A 19257-nucleotide genomic window follows, 5' to 3' on the forward strand; every position below is an offset into this window, starting at 1 on the left:
TGGCGGAGGACAAACTTAAGAATTTTATGTAGTGCTCTATGGTTTTTTAAAAAAAAAAAAAAAAAGGAATAAGTACAGATTTGTTGTGTAGTGTAATGGTTAAGATCAGATCCTCAGATGCAACAGGCTTTTGGTTTGAATCTTGCCAGGTGATCTGAAATTTCATTATTTTTAAATATTTGTCAAATGAGTTCGATCATTATTTTTATTCACTTAAGTTGTGTAAATCTGTGTTGCTTTTTTCTTTTTCATGTCATTTTAATCGTCATATAAACTTTTTGAATTACTCTCATTTTTTTCTTTCTTTCATTCTTTTTCTTCATGAAATCTTCTTGCAAGTGACTTTAAAATTATTGTTATTTGTGTCATGATATTTAGACATTTTAAAATGCTGATCTATTGTTTAAGAGTACAGGGTACTTACAAATGGTGGAAAATCAAAATGTTTTTCATGACTTCATTAAATTCTATTGTCTTCCCTGATTACATTGATATATACATTATAGGGTTTCAAATGAAAAAGACCTATATATACAAAATTTTAAAGTTATATCTAAAAAGAAAGATGATGAAACTTACCAAACAAAAGCGCTGGCGGGTCGACAGACACACAAACAAACACAAACATACACACAAAATTCTAGCTTTCGCAACCAATGGTTGCCTCGTCAGGAAAGAGGGAAGGAGAAGGAAAGACAAAAGGATATGGGTTTTAAGGGAGAGGGTAAGGAGTCATTCCAATCCCGGGAGCGGAAGGACTTACCTTAGGGGGAAAAAAGGACAGGTGTACACTCGCACACACACACACATATCCATCCACACATACACAGACACAAGCAGACATTTGTAAAGGCAAAGAGTTTGGGCAGAGATGTCAGTCGGGGCGGATGTACAGAGGCAAAGATGAAGTTGAAAGACAGGTGAGGTATGAGCGGCGGCAAATTGAAATTAGAAATTAGCGGAGATTGAGGCCTGGCGGATAGCGAGAAGAAAGGATATGCTGAAGGGCAAGTTCCCATCTCCGGAGTTCTGACAGGTTGGTGTTAGTGGGAAGTATCCAGATAACCCGGACAGTGTAACACTGTGCCAAGATGTGCTGGCCGTGCACCAAGGCATGTTTAGCCACAGGGTGATCCTCATTACCAACAAACACTGTCTGCCTGTGTCCATTCATGCGAATGGACAGTTTGTTGCTGGTCATTCCCACATAGAACGCTTCACAGTGTAGGCAGGTCAGTTGGTAAATCACGTGGGTGCTTTCACACGTGGCTCTGCCTTTGATCGTGTACACCTTCCGGGTTACAGGACTGGAATAGGTGGTGGTGGGAGGGTGCATGGGACAGGTTTTACACCGGGGGCGGTTACAGGGGTAGGAGCCAGAGGGTAGGGAAGGTGGTTTGGGGATTTCATAGGGATGAACTAAGAGGTTGCGAAGGTTAGGTGGACGGCGGAAAGACACTCTTGGTGGAGTGGGGAGGATTTCATGAAGGATGGATCTCATTTCAGGGCAGGATTTGAGGAAGTCGTATCCCTGCTGGAGAGCCACATTCAGAATCTGATCCAGTCCCGGAAAGTATCCTGTCAAAAGGGAACAGCCATGGGTACCAGGATGGCCCCCTCGTATGCCAACCTATTCATGGGTCGCTTAGAGGAAGCCTTCCTGGTTACCCAGGCCTGCCAACCCGAAGTTTGGTACAGATTTATTGATGACATTTTCGTGATCTGGACTCACAGTGAAGAAGAACTCCAGAATTTCCTCTCCAACCTTAACTCCTTTGTTTCCATCAGATTCACCTGGTCCTACTCCAAATCCCATGCCACTTTCCTTGACGTTGACCTCCACCTGTCCAATGGCCAGCTTCACACGCCCGTCCACATTAAACCCACCAACAAGCAACAGTACCTCCATTATGACAGCTGCCACCCATTCCACATCAAACGGTCCCTTCCCTACAGCCTAGGTCTTCGTGGCAAATGAATCTGCTCCAGTCCGGAATCCTTGAACCATTACACCAACAACCTGAAAACAGCTTTTGCATCCCGTAACTACCCTACCGACCTGGTACAGAAGCAAATAACCAGAGCCACATCCTCATCTCCTCAAACCCGGAACCTTCCACAGAAGAACCCCAAAAGTGCCCCACTTGTGACAGGATACTTTCCGGGACTGGATCAGATTCTGAATGTGGCTCTCCAGCAGGGATACGACTTCCTCAAATCCTGCCCTGAAATGAGATCCATCCTTCATGAAATCCTCCCCACTCCACCAAGAGTGTCTTTCCGCCGTCCACCTAACCTTCGTAACCTGTTAGTTCATCCCTATGAAATCCCCAAACCACCTTCACTACCCTCTGGCTCCTACCCCTGTAACCGCCCCCGGTGTAAAACCTGTCCCATGCACCCTCCCACCACCACCTATTCCAGTCCTGTAACCCGGAAGGTGTACACGATCAAAGGCAGAGCCACGTGTGAAAGCACCCACGTGATTTACCAACTGACCTGCCTACACTGTGAAGCGTTCTATGTGGGAATGACCAGCAACAAACTGTCCATTCGCATGAATGGACACAGGCAGACAGTGTTTGTTGGTAATGAGGATCACCCTGTGGCTAAACATGCCTTGGTGCATGGCCAGCACATCTTGGCACAGTGTTACACTGTCCGGGTTATCTGGATACTTCCCACTAACACCAACCTGTCAGAACTCCGGAGATGGGAACTTGCCCTTCAGCATATCCTTTCTTCTCGCTATCCGCCAGGCCTCAATCTCCGCTAATTTCTAATTTCAATTTGCCGCCGCTCATACCTCACCTGTCTTTCAACTTCATCTTTGCCTCTGTACATCCGCCCCGACTGACATCTCTGCCCAAACTCTTTGCCTTTACAAATGTCTGCTTGTGTCTGTGTATGTGTGGATGGATATGTGTGTGTGTGTGCGAGTGTACACCTGTCCTTTTTTCCCCCTAAGGTAAGTCTTTCCGCTCCCGGGATTGGAATGACTCCTTACCCTCTCCCTTAAAACCCATATCCTTTTGTCTTTCCTTCTCCTTCCCTCTTTCCTGACGAGGCAACCATTGGTTGCGAAAGCTAGAATTTTGTGTGTATGTTTGTGTTTGTTTGTGTGTCTGTCGACCTGCCAGCGCTTTTATTTGGTAAGTTTCATCATCTTTCTTTTTAGATATATTTTTCCCACGTGGAATGTTTCCCTCTATTATATTCATATCATAAATTTTAAAGTTAGTTACACTCATGTATGCTGCGCCCCCCCCCCCCCCCCCTATTTCTGTTAGTGATTATTCACATGATACATTATCTATGTTGGTAACAGTGCAGGTTTCTAGTGCCTGTAAAAGATTCTTTGCTAGTATTCATTTTAGTTTCACTGAAGAAGTTTGTTCTCGTGTTACTGAATGCTTGTTGCCCAAGTGCTGCATATATATATGGAAGTACATATCCTTTAGTGTGCAATAAATACGAACTATGCGACGCATCAAGAAATTCAAGGAAAGGAAATTCCGTGATAACCAATTTACGAACAAAGCAACCCACAGTATTGAAAGTAACCTATGTGTCAGTCCTTCAGGGAAGAAACTCCCACATGGTGTGCCTCCTGGTGATTCAAATTTTTATGTTGACGACGACGTGTTTGTAGAGGATTTGTTGTTGTTGATGTGAGCATATTATCTTCTTTGATAAAGAAAGTGGGGAAATGTAAACAATGTGATGGTGTGGGCTGTCTGGAAATACCTGAGCAACAAAGTAGCAGGAAGGGTTTAGCATCAAAATTAGTTGTTCTCTGTATAAATCTACCTGAAAAATGACTTCAAACATTGTGCATAATTCATATGATGTGAATTTGAAGCTAGTGTATGCAGTGTGTGCAATAGTAAAAGGAAAAAAGGCTGCTCAAAGGTTTTGTGGTTTGAGGGACCTCCTCCTCCTCCTCCTCCTCCTCCTCCTCCTCCTCCTCCTCCTCCTCCTCCTCCCAGTAGGTTCAGCAAGTACATAAAAATACTTCTAGGTGCCTTGACAGTTATGTCTAAAGCATGTACGAAACATGCAGTAGAAGAAAATGTAAATATTAGTGGAACCAGGGACATTGCTGTTGCACTTGATGGGACATAGCAATGTCGAGGACATCGTTCCTTGAATGGTGTTGTAAGTGCTACTTCTCTGGAAAAAGGAAAAGTAGTTGATGTTGAGTGCTTATCTAAGTACTGCCGCACCTGTGATGGTAACAATGAAAGACATATTGAACATCAGTGGTTTAAGAATTATGATGGTTACAGTGGAGCTATGGAGTATGATGGAGCTCTGAAAATATTTCAGAGGTTGGTGCCCGTTCATAAAGTTAGATATACGAAGTACCTAGGCAATGGGGACTCCAAAGCTTTCAATAAAATTAATGAGTTCACTGTTTATGTTGATACCGTGGTAACAAAAGTGGAGTGTTGTGGACTTGTGCAAAAGAGGGTGAGTGCTAGATTGAGGAAGCTACGAAGAGAAATTAAAGTAAAGTTGCTATCTGAGGGAAAATCTCTGTGTGGCCGAGGCAGATTGACAGAAACTGTAATAGACCTTCCTCAAGAGTTATTATGGACTGGCCATTAGATGAACTGCACCTCTGAATGATGTTACAGCAATGAGAAAAGCCGTATGGGCCATCTACTTTTGTAAGTTGTCCACAGATGACCACCCTGTTCATGGACTTTGCCCTAAAGGAGCAGATTCTTGGTGTGGTTACCAAAAAGCAAAAGAAAGTGGTCAAATACACCATCATAAGCATTCTCTTCCTGAGCCTGTTACAAATGAAATAAAACCAATTTTTAGAGACCTGAGTGATACTGTTTTGCTTAGTAAATGTCTTCATGGGGACACTCAGAATACAAATGAAAGTTTCAACCATTGCATATGGGAAAGATTACCCAAGAAAGATTTTGTAGGACTAAATGCATTAAAAGTTGGTGTACTAGATGCAGTGATATGTTTCAATGATGGAGTGATAGGAAGGTTAAGTCCTGAGAAATTTAGGCATAAAATGGGGGCTCTAATATGGAAGATCAATTGTTGACCTGTGACAGACAACGGGTGCATGAAGCTGAAAGATTCACTCTTCAAGTTACCAAAGAAGCAAGAAGTGCTAAAAGGAATGCCAAGGGGAAGCTTGACGATGAAGAAATGCTGCAGGATGAAGAATATGGTTCAGGAATGCTCTGAGGCACAGTTTAATCGGACTCATATCTTCATTCAAAACTTCCCGAAGTTTATGAAGCATTGCTCTAATTTTTTTCTGTAACTTGCAATAGTCTATTTGTATGTAGTAGATCTAAGCTTTATTGCAGAATCAACTAAATTATAGAAAAAATAACATTTTTATTAGGAAAAATTATAAAAATTAAAATGTTAGATGGGATATTTTTTTATCCTTGTAATATACATAATAGGTGGAATTAAAAAGGTCTAGTACCTCAGCCATCGTGTCACGAACATCTGATAAAAATCTGGTCTCCTTCAAATGTATAACATTGGATTAAATGGTACCCCAATATGAGGAAGCATTTTGGAAAAAGAATTGCATCAATTTCTTCGTAATTTTTTAATAACCCTAAGCAGATTCATAAATATTAAAAGTACTTCTGATTTGTTCAGAAAGTGTGCTGCATTACCTGCTATCAACAAAAAACTTGTAAGACGTAGACATTACAAACAGTGCCTGAAAGAAATTGGTTTTGATTTTTACATAATATTGAGCCATAAAAGTACCCTGCATCCTTAAAAATGACAGATGAAATCATCTGTTTACATTGACTGTGCTACAGTGTGAAATATATTTTTGATTACAAGATGTACATTTTTTTGGACAGTAATCATCATACAAACGTTTAAAACATCAAGTCTTATTGTACTGTAGACAACACAATGCAGATGAAGAAAATGAAAGAAGGGGTTAAAAGTAAAATGGAATTCAAGCAAAATGTGGAATAGCAGCTATGAATGCAAAAACATGGGCAAAAACAGAGGATGACAAAACAGAATAAATACGAAGTTAATACATAAAAATAATTACAACCACATGAACAAAGATTCTGGGTTGAAAAGAGTGATGGAAGAAAAGAAAGAGTAATTCAAGAACTAAAATCAAATAATGCACACTCCAGGTTGGAATATCAACTATGTAAGGAAAAGATAGGTTGCTACTCGCCGTAAAGACTAGATGTTGAGTTGCAGACAAGCAAAATGAAAAAACTTACTCACAGCTTTTACCCAAAGCCTTCTTCAGTAAAGGAAAACATGCAGGCAACCTCCTTACACACACACACACACACACACACACACACACACACACACACACACACATCTACAGCAGCTTGGATCAAACTGCAGCTGTCACATAGCATGGAAGCAGCAATCTTCAGGCAGCAGGGAAGGGACAGGATAGCAGGATATGGCGGGGTGGGGTGAGGGGGGGGGTGGGCGGTGCTGGAGAGAGAAGAGTGCTATCTGGCAGAGCTTTCAGGGACTAGACTGCAAACAGGTGTAGCGTTGAGAGGATGTGGAGCAGGGACGTGGATGGCGGGGGGGGGATAGTAGTAGGGAAGGGGAAACGTGGGTGGGTGTGTTGGCGGAGGGTGGAAAATAAGAATAGGAAGGAGTTCAGAGGATAGAGAACGTGGAAACTGGTGGGTGGAGGATGTGGAGACAGTAGGTTACCATAGGTTGAGGCCAGGATAATTTTAGGAGCAGAGAATGTGTTATAAGGATAATTCCCATCCGTGCAGTTCAGAACAGCTAGTAGTAGAGGGGAGGATCCAGATGTTTTGGGTAGTGAAGCAGCCATTGAAATTGACCATTTTATGGTCAGGTTCATGTTGTGCCGTAGAGTGGTTTACTTTACTGTTGGCCACAATTTGGCATTGGCCTTTCATTCTGGTGGACAGCTAGTTGGTGGACCTCTAGTTGATGGTCATACCAATAAAAAAAACTATGCAATGATTGCAGCAGAGCTGGTGCTTTCACAGGTGGCCTGTCATCCAATGGGATTGGATAAGCCTGTGACAGGACTGTGGATTGGAAAGTGCTGGGTGGATGGATGGGGCAGGTCTTGCACCTGGATCTTCCACAGGGATATTTTCCCTGAGGAAAGGGGTTTGGGATTAGGGATAGCTAAGGGGTCGACTAGCATGTCGTGAAAGTTAGGTGGATGACAGAAAACCACTTTCAGAGGGGTAGGGAGGATCTTGGACAGGATGTGTCTCATTGCAGGGTACGATGGTAGGCAATAAAAGTCTTGAAAAAGGGTGTGGTTCAGTTGTTTTGTTCATGGGTGGTACTAGGTGATGAAGGGTGCATTCCTTTGTAGCTGGTTCTTGGGGTGGTGCGAGGATTGGGGTTGCATCAGGAAATGACACAGGAGGTCCGTTAGCGGACTACGCCTAGAGGATAGTGGCCATCTATAATGGCCATCTATAATGGCCTTGGTGAGACCCTCAGCATACTGGACAAGGGAGCTCTCGTCACAGCAGATGAGCTGCCCTGAGTGGCCAAGCTGTATGGGAGGGATTGTTTGGTGTGGAAGGGATGATGGTGTTCAAAATGCTAGTACTTTCGGTGGTTGGTGGGTTTAATGTGGATAGAGGTGTGAATGGAGCCATTAAGGAGGTTGGTGGTCAGCACTCAGGAAGTTGGCATGCTGGGTTGAGGAGGATCAGGTGAAGCAGATGGGAGAGAAGTTGTTGAGGTTGTGAAGAAATAAGAAATATGAGGGTAAGGTGTCTTTGCCCTGAGTCCAGATCATGAAGATATCATCAGTGAACCTGTAAACCAGACTAGGGGTTTGACATTTTTGGAGGCTAGGAAGGTCTCCTCTTGATGACCCATAAAAAGGTTGGAATAGGAGGGTGCTATGAGGGTGACCATGGCTGTGCCATGGATTTGTATACCTTCTCTTCAAAGGAGTAGTAGTTGTGAGTGAGGATAAAGGTAGTAAAGTGTGTGAGGAATCAGGTAGTGGGTTTCAGGTGTGAAGGTGTTAGGAAAGGTAGTGTTCAGTAGCAGGAAGACCATGGTCATGAAGGGTGTTGGTGTATACTGAAATGGTGTCAACAGTGATGAGTAGAGATCCTTAAGGTAAAGGTGTGGGATGGTGGAAAGTCCTTGTGGAATGTGGTTGGTATCTTTGATGGGGAAGGCTAGATTACGGGCATTTAGTCAGAGGTGTTGGTTTCTGAGGGCCAAAATTCTTTTGGTGGGGGCCAATAGCCAGCTACAATTGGGGTATCAAAGATTGTCGAGTTTATGGATTTTGGGGAGCTTGTAGGAGGAGGGTGTGTGAGGTGAGGAGGAAGTGGATTCATGGAAGGGGTTGTGGGAAGGGCCTAAGGCGTCAAGCAGGGATTGGAGGTTATGTTGGACATCTGAGATGGATCACTCTGACAGAGTTTATAGGTTTAGGAATCGGATAATTGACAGAGGCCTCCTGCCATCAGCTCTGATACAATCATTGCACAGTAATTCATATTTGTGTGCTGACCAACCATTTGTCCACTAGGATGAACATCTACTGCCAAACTGGCCAAGAGCATAGTAGACCACCACCTAGCACAATATGCAGCTGAACATCACATGCTTAATTTTAATGACTGCTTCACTACCCGAGCGAACTGGATCCTCTCCTCCATCACCAGCTATTCTAAATTGCACAGATATGAGTCACCCTTACAACACATTCTCTGCTCTGGAAATTATCCCAGACTTGACCTATAACAACTTACTGTCCCCACACCCTCAATCCAACAGTTTTCACCTGCTCCGCCCTCTCACCTCCTCTCCATTCTTGTCTCCACCCTATTGGTGTGGCGCCTTCTGCCAACATGTCTGCCTGTTTTCCCCCTTCCTTGTTCCTCTCGTTTTTCACTGCACCCTCCCCCCTTTGTCCCCCTTGTCCTCCTCCCTCCCTACCTCCCTGTCCCACAACCTCCTAACACTGCTCCTGTTGACAGTCTAGTGCCTGCATGCTCCACCAGACAACCAGACAACTCGCCTCTCGCACCCTACACGTACCCCGCTATTATCTCCCTTTCCCTGCCACCTCCAGATTACTGCTTCCATGCCTCATGACTGTGGCATTCTGGTCCAAGCTACTGGATGTGGCAATCTTGTGTGTGTGTGTGTGTGTGTGTGTGTGTGTGTGTGTGTGTGTGTGTGTGTGTGTGTGTGTGTGTGCACGCGCGTGTGTGCGCGCACACGCGCATTTAAACCAACTAACAATAAAAATAAAGACCAAAGCTATTTCAATAAATATTTAAAAATAAAGTAGTTCAAAGTACCTTATAAGATTCAAACTCGCAACCTTTCACATGTGAACATTGTATCTCAACTATCATGTTATACAACCAGTCAGTATTACATTACTTTTTTAAAGCTGTACAGCATCATGCAAAATTTGGAAATGTTTTCCCTGCGATTATTTGCCCAAACAAAAGCCCACCAATGTGAAAGATTGTGTGGTGTCACATCTGAGACCTTAACCTACAACCCCATATAAATGGTTTCAAAGAAGTAATCCCATCATTGGGTACCTCTCCTGGTTACTTTTAAATTCAATGCAATTAGTTCCTTGCAGTGTTTTGAATGTTACTGTAATACTGAAATGCATTGTTAAAGGTATGTTTAAAATACTGTTCTTTCAGTTTATCAAATTTTAATATATCCCTTCAACTGACATCAATTACTTTGCTCTTTCCTATTAAATAAATTTGGAAGAAATGCTGCTTACGCCTTCAGTATGGATTACCAGTTGAAGTGGCACAGTGGTTAACAGTCTGAACTCTAATTTTGAATGGTTGGGGTTAAAATTCCCATCTGCCTGTCCAAATTTAGATTTCCACAGTTTTCCTAAGTCAGTTAAGGCAAATGCCAAGACAGTTCATTTGAAAAGGACAGATGACTTCCTATTCTCAATCATTTCCCAATTATAGCATGTCTTCAGACTCCTATGATAAATACCAAGCATAGTGGTGCAGTGGTTAGTTCACTGGACTCACATTCAGGAGGACAACGGCTCATATCCTTATCAGACCATCCAGATTAAGGTTTTCTGAGAGTCCCCTAAATCACTTCAGGTTAATGCAGGAATGGTTCCTTTGATAGGGCATGGCTGATTTCTTTCCCCACACTTACAAAATCAATGTGAGCTTGTGCTATATCTCTAATGACCTCATTGTTGACAGGACATAAAACCCAAATCTTCGTTCCTTCTAATGATGGAACATCCTTCCTGTTTCACTGTGTGCTCTACAATCATCTAGCACAACCATTGATTATCATCTTGTGTGTTGTGGAATCATGTTAATCATACGAAACAACTGCCAGACTTTCAATATGAAAACAAGGTATAATCACCTGAACAATGTGTTTAATACCTTGATTCAATCAAACTTATTTGTCTACTGTAACTAAAACAAACTGAACTAGTTGTTCATATGTGAGTAGGCTTTATGTGATAATCTTTATTGTTGTTGTTGTCGTCATTCTTAGTGTTGATATCAATAAAAGTTTCAAATTAGTAAAACCATTCTAAGTGGTACTAGTTATTGCTATTAAGTACCATCAATCTGATATGACTTCAAAACATATCATAAATTACCTAGTTCAATCCCTAAACATTGTTTCATTTTTTCTCTCTTGTTGGTATACATCAGTAATATTTGGGCAAGGTATGTTAAAGACAATTGAGTAAGCAGTCAAAGATGAAAACATTGTTACTTTGGTGATACGTAAAGATTAATTACAATGTGTGTCACAGCTCAGCACTCGGAGTTTGAAAGAAACTGAGGTCCTCACCTCCACCTTGATCACACACAATACACCATCCGCAGCAGTACGTTCCATACAGCATATGTATTGTGGCAAGAACACTCCATACTGATAGTCATGAGTTTTAATCCTCAACAATATTTAATATGCACTGTAAGGATACTTTACTTAATCATCAGATTCTCATTTTTCTTTGGCACACATTCAATAAATCTGTCACAACATTGTTGTCAATCGTATCACTATGTAATAGTTCAGAAAGCTTTTCAAGAGCGAAAATAATCAGAGTGTAAAAAAAAAACTATTCACAAAATTACCATGCCCTTTTATGCACTGATATTGGTTTTGAAACTCAGGTTAATATTATATGTGCTATCACATTGCCAATGTCTCGGAACATTTGAAAAGAATGTCTCTTGTAAGCTGTCACCATTTCTTGCATACAGTCTTTTTCCTCTGGAGCTGCTTAAATTGCAGCTGGTAATTTCCTGTTGCAGCATTCTATGTATATTTTGACCATTTGTCTTTTCCTTTTTAACTATGGTGAGATTCTGTAATTTTTTATTATAATGAAATATGGTAATACTAGTTTTTGTCAGACAGTATTAGCAACAAATCTTATAGTGTTGCTGCAGTTGTGGACTTCAATCAGTTTGAATTACCCGACACTTTAACTTCTTTCTGGTTATTTCTACTCTTCACTGTTATATAGTCTGTGCGATGAGAATTTTTTAATGACCAAGCTATTTACTGTACCTACATCAGAAGGTTTACTGCCGTACTGCATTGCTTCTGACCTCAACAGCTTCTCATTAAAAAGTGATTCACACTGTTCATACATACACAAAAGTAAGCAGGTGAACATGAAGTGTCAAAAGTAAATGGAAAAGAAGGTTGTGCAACTTGTTTCAGAGGCTTCTTGTTATTTTAAGTATGTGAAGAAAATTCTCCAAAGTCATAACAATAAAATTTATCTGTTGGGAATATGGCAGAGGTCCACCTTAAGGGATTTGTCTCACAACACTACTAGTTCATTAGTGTAGCATTTTATTTGATGTGAAGGAGACAGTACTTTACTCCCATTTAAACAGGAGCAGTCAGCTAGAGGTACATCTTTATGGACATACACAGGCAAACAAAGCAGATGTCAGCTTGTAAATTGATTTTTTTGAAACATAATAGTTCACTTCCGCAATGCCAACTTTATCTTCACATAAATTGGTTTAGTTGTCGTACATCTTCTGTAGTAAAGATTAAAACAAATTTCATAATTTGTTGATAATGTCATAAAGTAGCAACTACAAACAAGAGCTGGCAAGTCACATTACATGCTCAAGTTAACATACAATACAGTCTGTAAATTTTATTCTCCAGTACTTCATCAGTTCCAAATCAATATGACTTTGTGTCCAGTAACTTCCAGCCTCAGTGGTGAGTGCAGTAGCACTGAACTCACCATTGTTCTATACAATTTTTCACTTAGTTGTGTCAAATTAGTGATAAAACAGGTCCTACACTATCACACGTGCTACCTGGAATTACATCTTGGGAATGAATGATTACTGCTGCTATTGAGGGAAGATAGATGCTATGTAGAAAGCACCAAGTGTAGTTGTAAGAGGATATGTTGCATAGTGGAAGTTGGGCTCCCAAGGGGTCTTCACACTACCCAGAGATAGCTTTTTCTGCTAACTGCACCTCTTTCCCTCTCTATTATTGCCCCCCCCCCCCCCTCCCCTCCCATCTCCGTCCCAAAGAGGCTACTCCAGGCTGCACATTTCAACACTACAAATGTGCTTCATTTCCAGTGAGTTTTGGACAGTCCTGCAGGATATCTTGTGATAATTGAATGAAATTGGACAAATCATATTTTCATTCAATACATTGTAAGTACTCTCTGAAAAGATTTTGTTTATTGTCTGGATGTTTGTAAATATAAAATCTGTAAAGATAGAAAATTCTTGTCTTTTTCATTGTTGGTGCTTCGCTGCTGCTTATCATAGTCTAAACATATTTTTGGTTGCCCTTATAGATAGTGATTATTTTATTTTTCAGGTGTTTGTTGACGCACTATCTGGAGAGGCAGAGAGCCAACTAGAAGCAGAGGCTGTTGTGGAGACAACAGCGGAGGCCACTGCTCTGGAACTAGAACCCGATGTGGAACGCCCTCCTGTGATATGAAGCAGATTGATTGTCGTGTGTGTGGCAAATCTGGGAGTATGTGCTTCCCTAGGCACTTGCATTTGCAGTGATACTGGATAATGTACAACTACTCGTGGACATTGTCTGCAAGGGTTATAAAATGACACGTGCTGATATTAAAACAGAGCTTAAAATATTTTAATGTAAGTTGAACATGTTTTGTTCTGTTACCACTGTGAGCTTGTTAAGTTTCTATGCTGTAAGTGACAGAATTACACTGGTTCATAATATAACAGCACAGTTATTATACTATGGTAGAGTTATAATTTTGTAAAGCAGAGAAACTGAAAAAGATTTCTGTGCATTACACGCAGACTGTAGCATGTCATTATTGTCCACTACCTCAGAGATATAAGCTGTTTATGCAGCATACAGATTTCACTTTATGAGTGGAATCCAGAACTTTTGGTAATGTAATTTCTTCTCTGCTCGCAGCCAGACAAGACTGCTGTTACTTTCTGGGACAGTCTTATTCTTACAGTGTCTACATTGTTTCGTAACATGTAAGATGCAAATTATGAAATGTGTTGATTCAAGATAATGTGTGAAACACTGTCAATGACAGGGGTTTAAGGAGTAGGGTAGTGAGAACCCAGATGTATTTTTATTCATGTTTGTGATAAAGTTCTATCTGTAACTTCCACTGTGATTGCTGCACACTGAAAAAGAGGAGAGAAACCCGAAATCACATACAAAAAACAAAAAGTGTTAAAGTTTCCTGCAGTGGAAGTCTAAACTGTAGACTAAGGGAGAACAGACAGTATGCCTGACACTATATTCGGCCTAGTAGAATTGTGATGGTTAGTTGGTACAAGAAATTTGTGGAATATACATTATATTTGTATGTGTTGAATTTGTTCAATACTGTCAACTCCATTGTGAATATTTTACCTACTTTCAGCTTCCCATTCCAAAAACTAAATGGGCATGTAATTTATTATTGTATTGTATATAAAAGTGATAAGCATATAATTTAAGATGTTAAACATTTGGTTATTTATATGAAAATATTAGCTATTTTTAGTTTATGGGAATTATTTGTCCTTAAGAGTGAAATGCTGTACAGTATTCTGGTGCAATAGAATCTTTGTCATTAAAACAAAAGTGTAGTCAATCAAAATGAATTTCTCCTGTTTCACATAAACAATTTTTGTTCGTTGCTACTCTGTAAAACGTGAAAAATTTCTACTTACTATGGCCTATGCCTTGCTTTAATTTCATATTATATTGCAACATTTACAAAACAGCTGGAAGTATCCCACAAAGCTCCATTGTTAAATTTACAATAATGTTGAGTGAGCCATGTAGAGCAAAACCACAAATTTTTCATTGTTGGAAAATTGCTATCTGCTGTTGGAAAAATAACATTTTCTACATGTAAATTATTCTGGAAATTTACATATTATCTTTGCTTGCTAGTGCAAATCAGTTATGTACACACTACAGCATTTTTAGAAGTTGTAAAATTACATTGTCCCAAGTACTAACAAAACCTACAGATCAGAATAGTGTCATTATTACAATATCCAGATTGATTGTATGAGCAATGGATTTGTTAAGTCATTTTCTTAACAAGCATCAAAATTTCATAATAAAAACAAGTAACTTATAAAAAGTGGAAACTGGTGCACTCAGCTTATGGTACTAGTTTTTTAAGATTATTTTTGTACCAGATACATGTAAGTTTTTATATTTTCATATGAGTAAATTCCTTGCAAAAGTTCAAACAAAAAAGTAGAAGCTGACATAGCTGATAGTGTGACATTCAGAAAATTTGTAGACCAATTATATTTTATTTTGAAATTTGAAATATCTGTGCTCTTTGTTGCATTACTGTTGTACCAAATGATGTGACTTCCAGAAGTGTTAAAATGGCATTTAATTAACAAAGAAACATTTAAGCCAGCACAAGACCATATATATCGTGTATCAAACCGTAATTTTCTTGAGTATTACAAATGCAGATACAAAGCCACCACTGTGTGCAAAGGATGAATTTCCAGGTTGTGCTGCATTTGCTAATAATGCTACAGCAAGTACTTCTATGGTTTCATGCTATATGAATTACCAGAGAAATGTAGGACAAATAATCGAGAACAATGGATTTTTCCCTACTTGTAACATTAACTGCCTAGTTTGAATGTCAGCATTGCTTACTATTGATCAGCCAAATTTTTGCCAAGATGCCTTGCAGATGTAATAAGGGAAAAATTGTTTTTGTACTAGATACTAGTCAATCTGGAAGTCTGTTCCAGATACCTAACTACAATTATGTTTCACAGAAGTGGATCATGAACACATCCCTGTTTGGTATTGAAAATGCTTTGGGACATGTGAAATCTGAAATGAACAGTTGTGAAATAGTCTGAGCTACTGTTTTCTCGTTTTTACAGAGGGGGAAAGTTTGTGAAACACATTGTGGTATCTTTTTAATATTTTGCTTTACATGAATAATTTAATTTTGCAGTCAGGGACCATGGAATTATGTGAACAGTGACTAAACTATCCAGTCAGTCTCGTGTGTTGAGAAGTGCAAATGTATAAGCAAGTGTTGCTTTTAAACAAAGTTGTATTTATTTTATTGAGCTTCATGTGATAAATACTTCCTATTTAATTTTAATATAGAACAGTCTCTAGCAGTCGATTGAAAAGTTTCCTCCCCATAAAACTGTGTAATATTATATTTGTGTACAGAAATGCAGTTGTATAATCTGTCTTTAGTTGTTTTGTATATTTCTGTTTAGCCAGTTGTTAAAAGTAACTGCACATTGTTACCACAGCAAAATAAATAATGTATGTTGTATTTTAAGCAAAACTTAGAAACCCATAACATTTAGTGTTGTCTCATTATACAGGACAAGAAAAACAGGAATCCATGCAGCAACTAAATATTAACTAAATCTTAAATGCAGTAATATAAATCAAATACCCTCATTATGTTATATTCTAGTAAAAAGTGTACATAAGAGAAACAAAATAAAAATATATTGCTACATCTGAAGTTCCATAGTGTTGTTTGCCTGGCTTCTGAAGTTGTCATTTGGTTAATATAATATTTTTATTTGTTGTTTACACTTTTATTCAGTCAAACAGGATAATTGTGACTGAAAAACATCATTTGCTTCATGTTACCTATCACAATAATGATGTAAGGATATCAGCATGACAACTGTTTTATACCACTAGTTGCCACATCCGCATCTTGGTTTTGTTGTGTGATAGTGGTTATGAACAGGATAGTACCTGCAAAGTATCTAGCTCACAGATTCATAGGGAATTTATGAAATTTTCTGTTTCTCTTTCTGACTGAGATTTGTAAATTACCTTAGGTAGAATTTATATTAATCAAGAGGTAGCCAGTTGATAGAGGGGGTGGGACTGAGGTAACAGAATTTTCATGTCACACTGAATAGTCACTGGCATGAGTTGACATAGAAATGACCTGAGAATTTTTGTCTGAGTCATAATTAAATTTCTGGATGTTAATGATATCGTGCGGATATCAGAAGGCTAATCCTGTTCCCATTTACCAGATCTTAATGGAACTGCAAGGTAGACAAGGTGTATATTGTGCTTTCCATCCCGTCCCAGAGAGACACACTTCTTCCATATGTACCTAATCTTGACTGTAGCTGTTAGTCACAAACTTATCCTTTTGGCTGACTGAAAGATCTGATTGTGGGGCTAGGCCAGCCATCTCCTTAAGTGTTAATCCCGTTGCTGGCTACCTCAACTGCCAAATCAATCTAGCTATATGTCAACCTATCTATATCCATAACAAGCATGACACACAAATTACCAGGCAGGGTAGTGGTCAGTTGCATCCTAAGTGTCAGTGGAATGGTACATCAAAAACTGGACCTGCTGGTATCAGGTACAAACACTTAAAACATTGGTGGAATCTGTATTTCAGGGGCACCTCATTTCTTGCTACAACTTTGGAGGATTTGGAAGTAGCTTATTGCATGGTGTGGATAGAAGGCCTGATGGTAAAGTTCGTTGATCTAGTTCTACATCAGAAGTTAACAATAATACTTAGCAATATGTTCTCAGATTGATATTTTAAAGTCTTTTTTCTAAAAATAAGCAGTAAATGCTCCAACCTGTCGAAGACTTGTGACTACAGCAAATCTGATTCGCAAAATAATTGGAACAAGTGTGAAGACAATACAAATACTCTTCACAATACCCTAATTGTAATTACACTCGTGTATTAAGATGTGCGCGCGCGCACACACACACACACATTATATAGAGAGATATCTGAAAGAGGCTGTGGTTGCTTGTTTTGTACAGTATTGCTCCTCCATATATCAGAAAAAATGTTGCTGATATGCAAATTCTTAAGTCATATAATCAGCTCTCAGTACTGATTTCTACAATCCACAAGCTAAATGCCTCAATTCAGGCACACCACCCTTTGGTGATCTTGGGGTCAGATGTCAGTGCCACTGAAAAATGGAAATAATGGCAAGAATGAACATACAACCACAAAGTCAATAAAGAAGATTGCAGAGTTTGATCTATCCTGTGAAGGGTTAAGAATCAGCCACATCAAAATGGATGTACGGAAATGAGACTGTATCTTCAAGAAATAGACTTCAAGCTTTCTGGAAGATTAAAACTGGGATCCAAACCTAAAACCTTTGCTTTTGGTGGACGGATGCTCCAGTGATAGGGCCATACAGACAGGTGTGGAGAAGTGGCTTAGCTACCATCTTGGGTATTGTTTCCAAACTGAATTTTCAGTCTGCAGTGGAAATAAGCCAGGAAGTTTGTTCTGTGGTGCTGCTGCCATTCAACTGAGTCGAAGATAATTTTGACTGTGACTGGTGATGGGTAAAAGTAAAGAAAGATCTTTGGCAGAATCTGCATTCTTTACTTTGAGAGTTTTAAAATTTTAGGAATGTGTTGGGTGGAAGTACTGCAACTGCTACGGCAGAAGAGTTAGCAATTTCAGACAACTACTTCAAATATGCTCTGAAAATTACACCTTTTAGATAAAGCGCTCCCTAAAATGTCTCCCTGTGTTGAAACACTGATAAAACCTTTTCTTATTTCATAAATATTCTCCAATATTGGCAGATTGAGCTTTCTCCATTGTACTGAAACAAATAATTGATAATGGAAAACAACTGACTGCCTTGGGGCATGGGGTGTTATTAAAATACCCATGTGATAAAGTGAGATCAAAGTTTGTATTCTCAGTTAAATATAATTGTAATAGTCAGCAAAATGCAAACCTTCACTGCAGAAATAATCTTAGGTCTAAATTTCTTGAAGACAGACTTTGTCTAGGTTCCAAACCCTGCCTTTTGTGGGCAGTGTTAGCACAAGTGAGTTATTCCTGACGTTATCAACAACTCAACTTCACAGCTGCAGTTTTACTATTACATGTCTCCTAATTTTCAGACTTCACAGAAGCTCTCTTGCTAACTTCCTGGATTAGCACTTCTGGGAGAAAAGACTATCTGCAAATAAAAGCATGCAGGAGAGTTCCAGTGAAGTTTGGAAGTAGTGGAGAGAGGTTTTTAGAATTAAAGCGGTGAAGACTGGTCAAAAGTAGAATCCAGGTGGCTCAGTTTGGAAGAGCATTGCCTGTGTATTGCAAGTGCTCAGGTTTGAATTTGTCTAACACTTCATCTGGTAGCAAGTTTTATAACAGAGCAGACTGATGCAAGATAAAAAGACTAATTTTGAAACATTGTGTATAGCTCATATCAGTCCATAATATCCTTTAGTGTGGAAATTATACTGCGGGTTTTTTTAAATGCTAAATCTTGTGGCATCTGAGAGAGTAAAAGGAAAGGTAAACAGATCAGTGAATTTGTAAGTGGTAAAATGGTACACTTGAAGGTAGTATAACTGAGACACCATTGGTCAGCAGGCAACTATAATGTATCACTGGATGTGCAGCAGCTGTCATACTGTCTCAGAAATGTAGAATAGCTATTAGATAGTTCTACTATGCAGAAAATAATTTAAAAAAACATGCATAGCACACCACAAAATAAAGGAAATGAAATTAATAATTGTGAAATGGGGATATGCAGGAAGTGTTCATAACGTCAGGGGGTGCCTACATTTTCCTTGTGTGAGATGACCTATAAAACGTGTAAAAACAAATCATTAATTATCTGAAAGATGAATTTAAAGTGAACATACATAAATTTATTAGAATTTTATTACTGATTACAACATAAATTGAAAATGATAGCCCCATGGAGAAGAACTGTCTCA

General features: G+C 39.4%; 1 protein-coding gene across 1 annotated transcript in view; it reads left to right on the plus strand.

The window, feature by feature from the left end:
• The window catches only part of LOC124775767 (rho guanine nucleotide exchange factor 12), a 1141602-nt gene extending 1125584 nt beyond the window's left edge, over positions 1-16018 (plus strand). Inside the window, exon 36 of the mRNA XM_047250599.1 lies at positions 12871-16018. Coding sequence (XP_047106555.1) covers positions 12871-12996 — 126 coding nt within the window. The 3' untranslated portion in view covers positions 12997-16018. The remainder of the gene's footprint in view (positions 1-12870) is intronic.
• Positions 16019-19257: the final 3239 nt, after the last annotated feature.

The sequence above is a fragment of the Schistocerca piceifrons genome, chromosome 2, assembly GCF_021461385.2.
Source record: "Schistocerca piceifrons isolate TAMUIC-IGC-003096 chromosome 2, iqSchPice1.1, whole genome shotgun sequence".
Lineage (NCBI taxonomy): Eukaryota > Metazoa > Arthropoda > Insecta > Orthoptera > Acrididae > Schistocerca > Schistocerca piceifrons.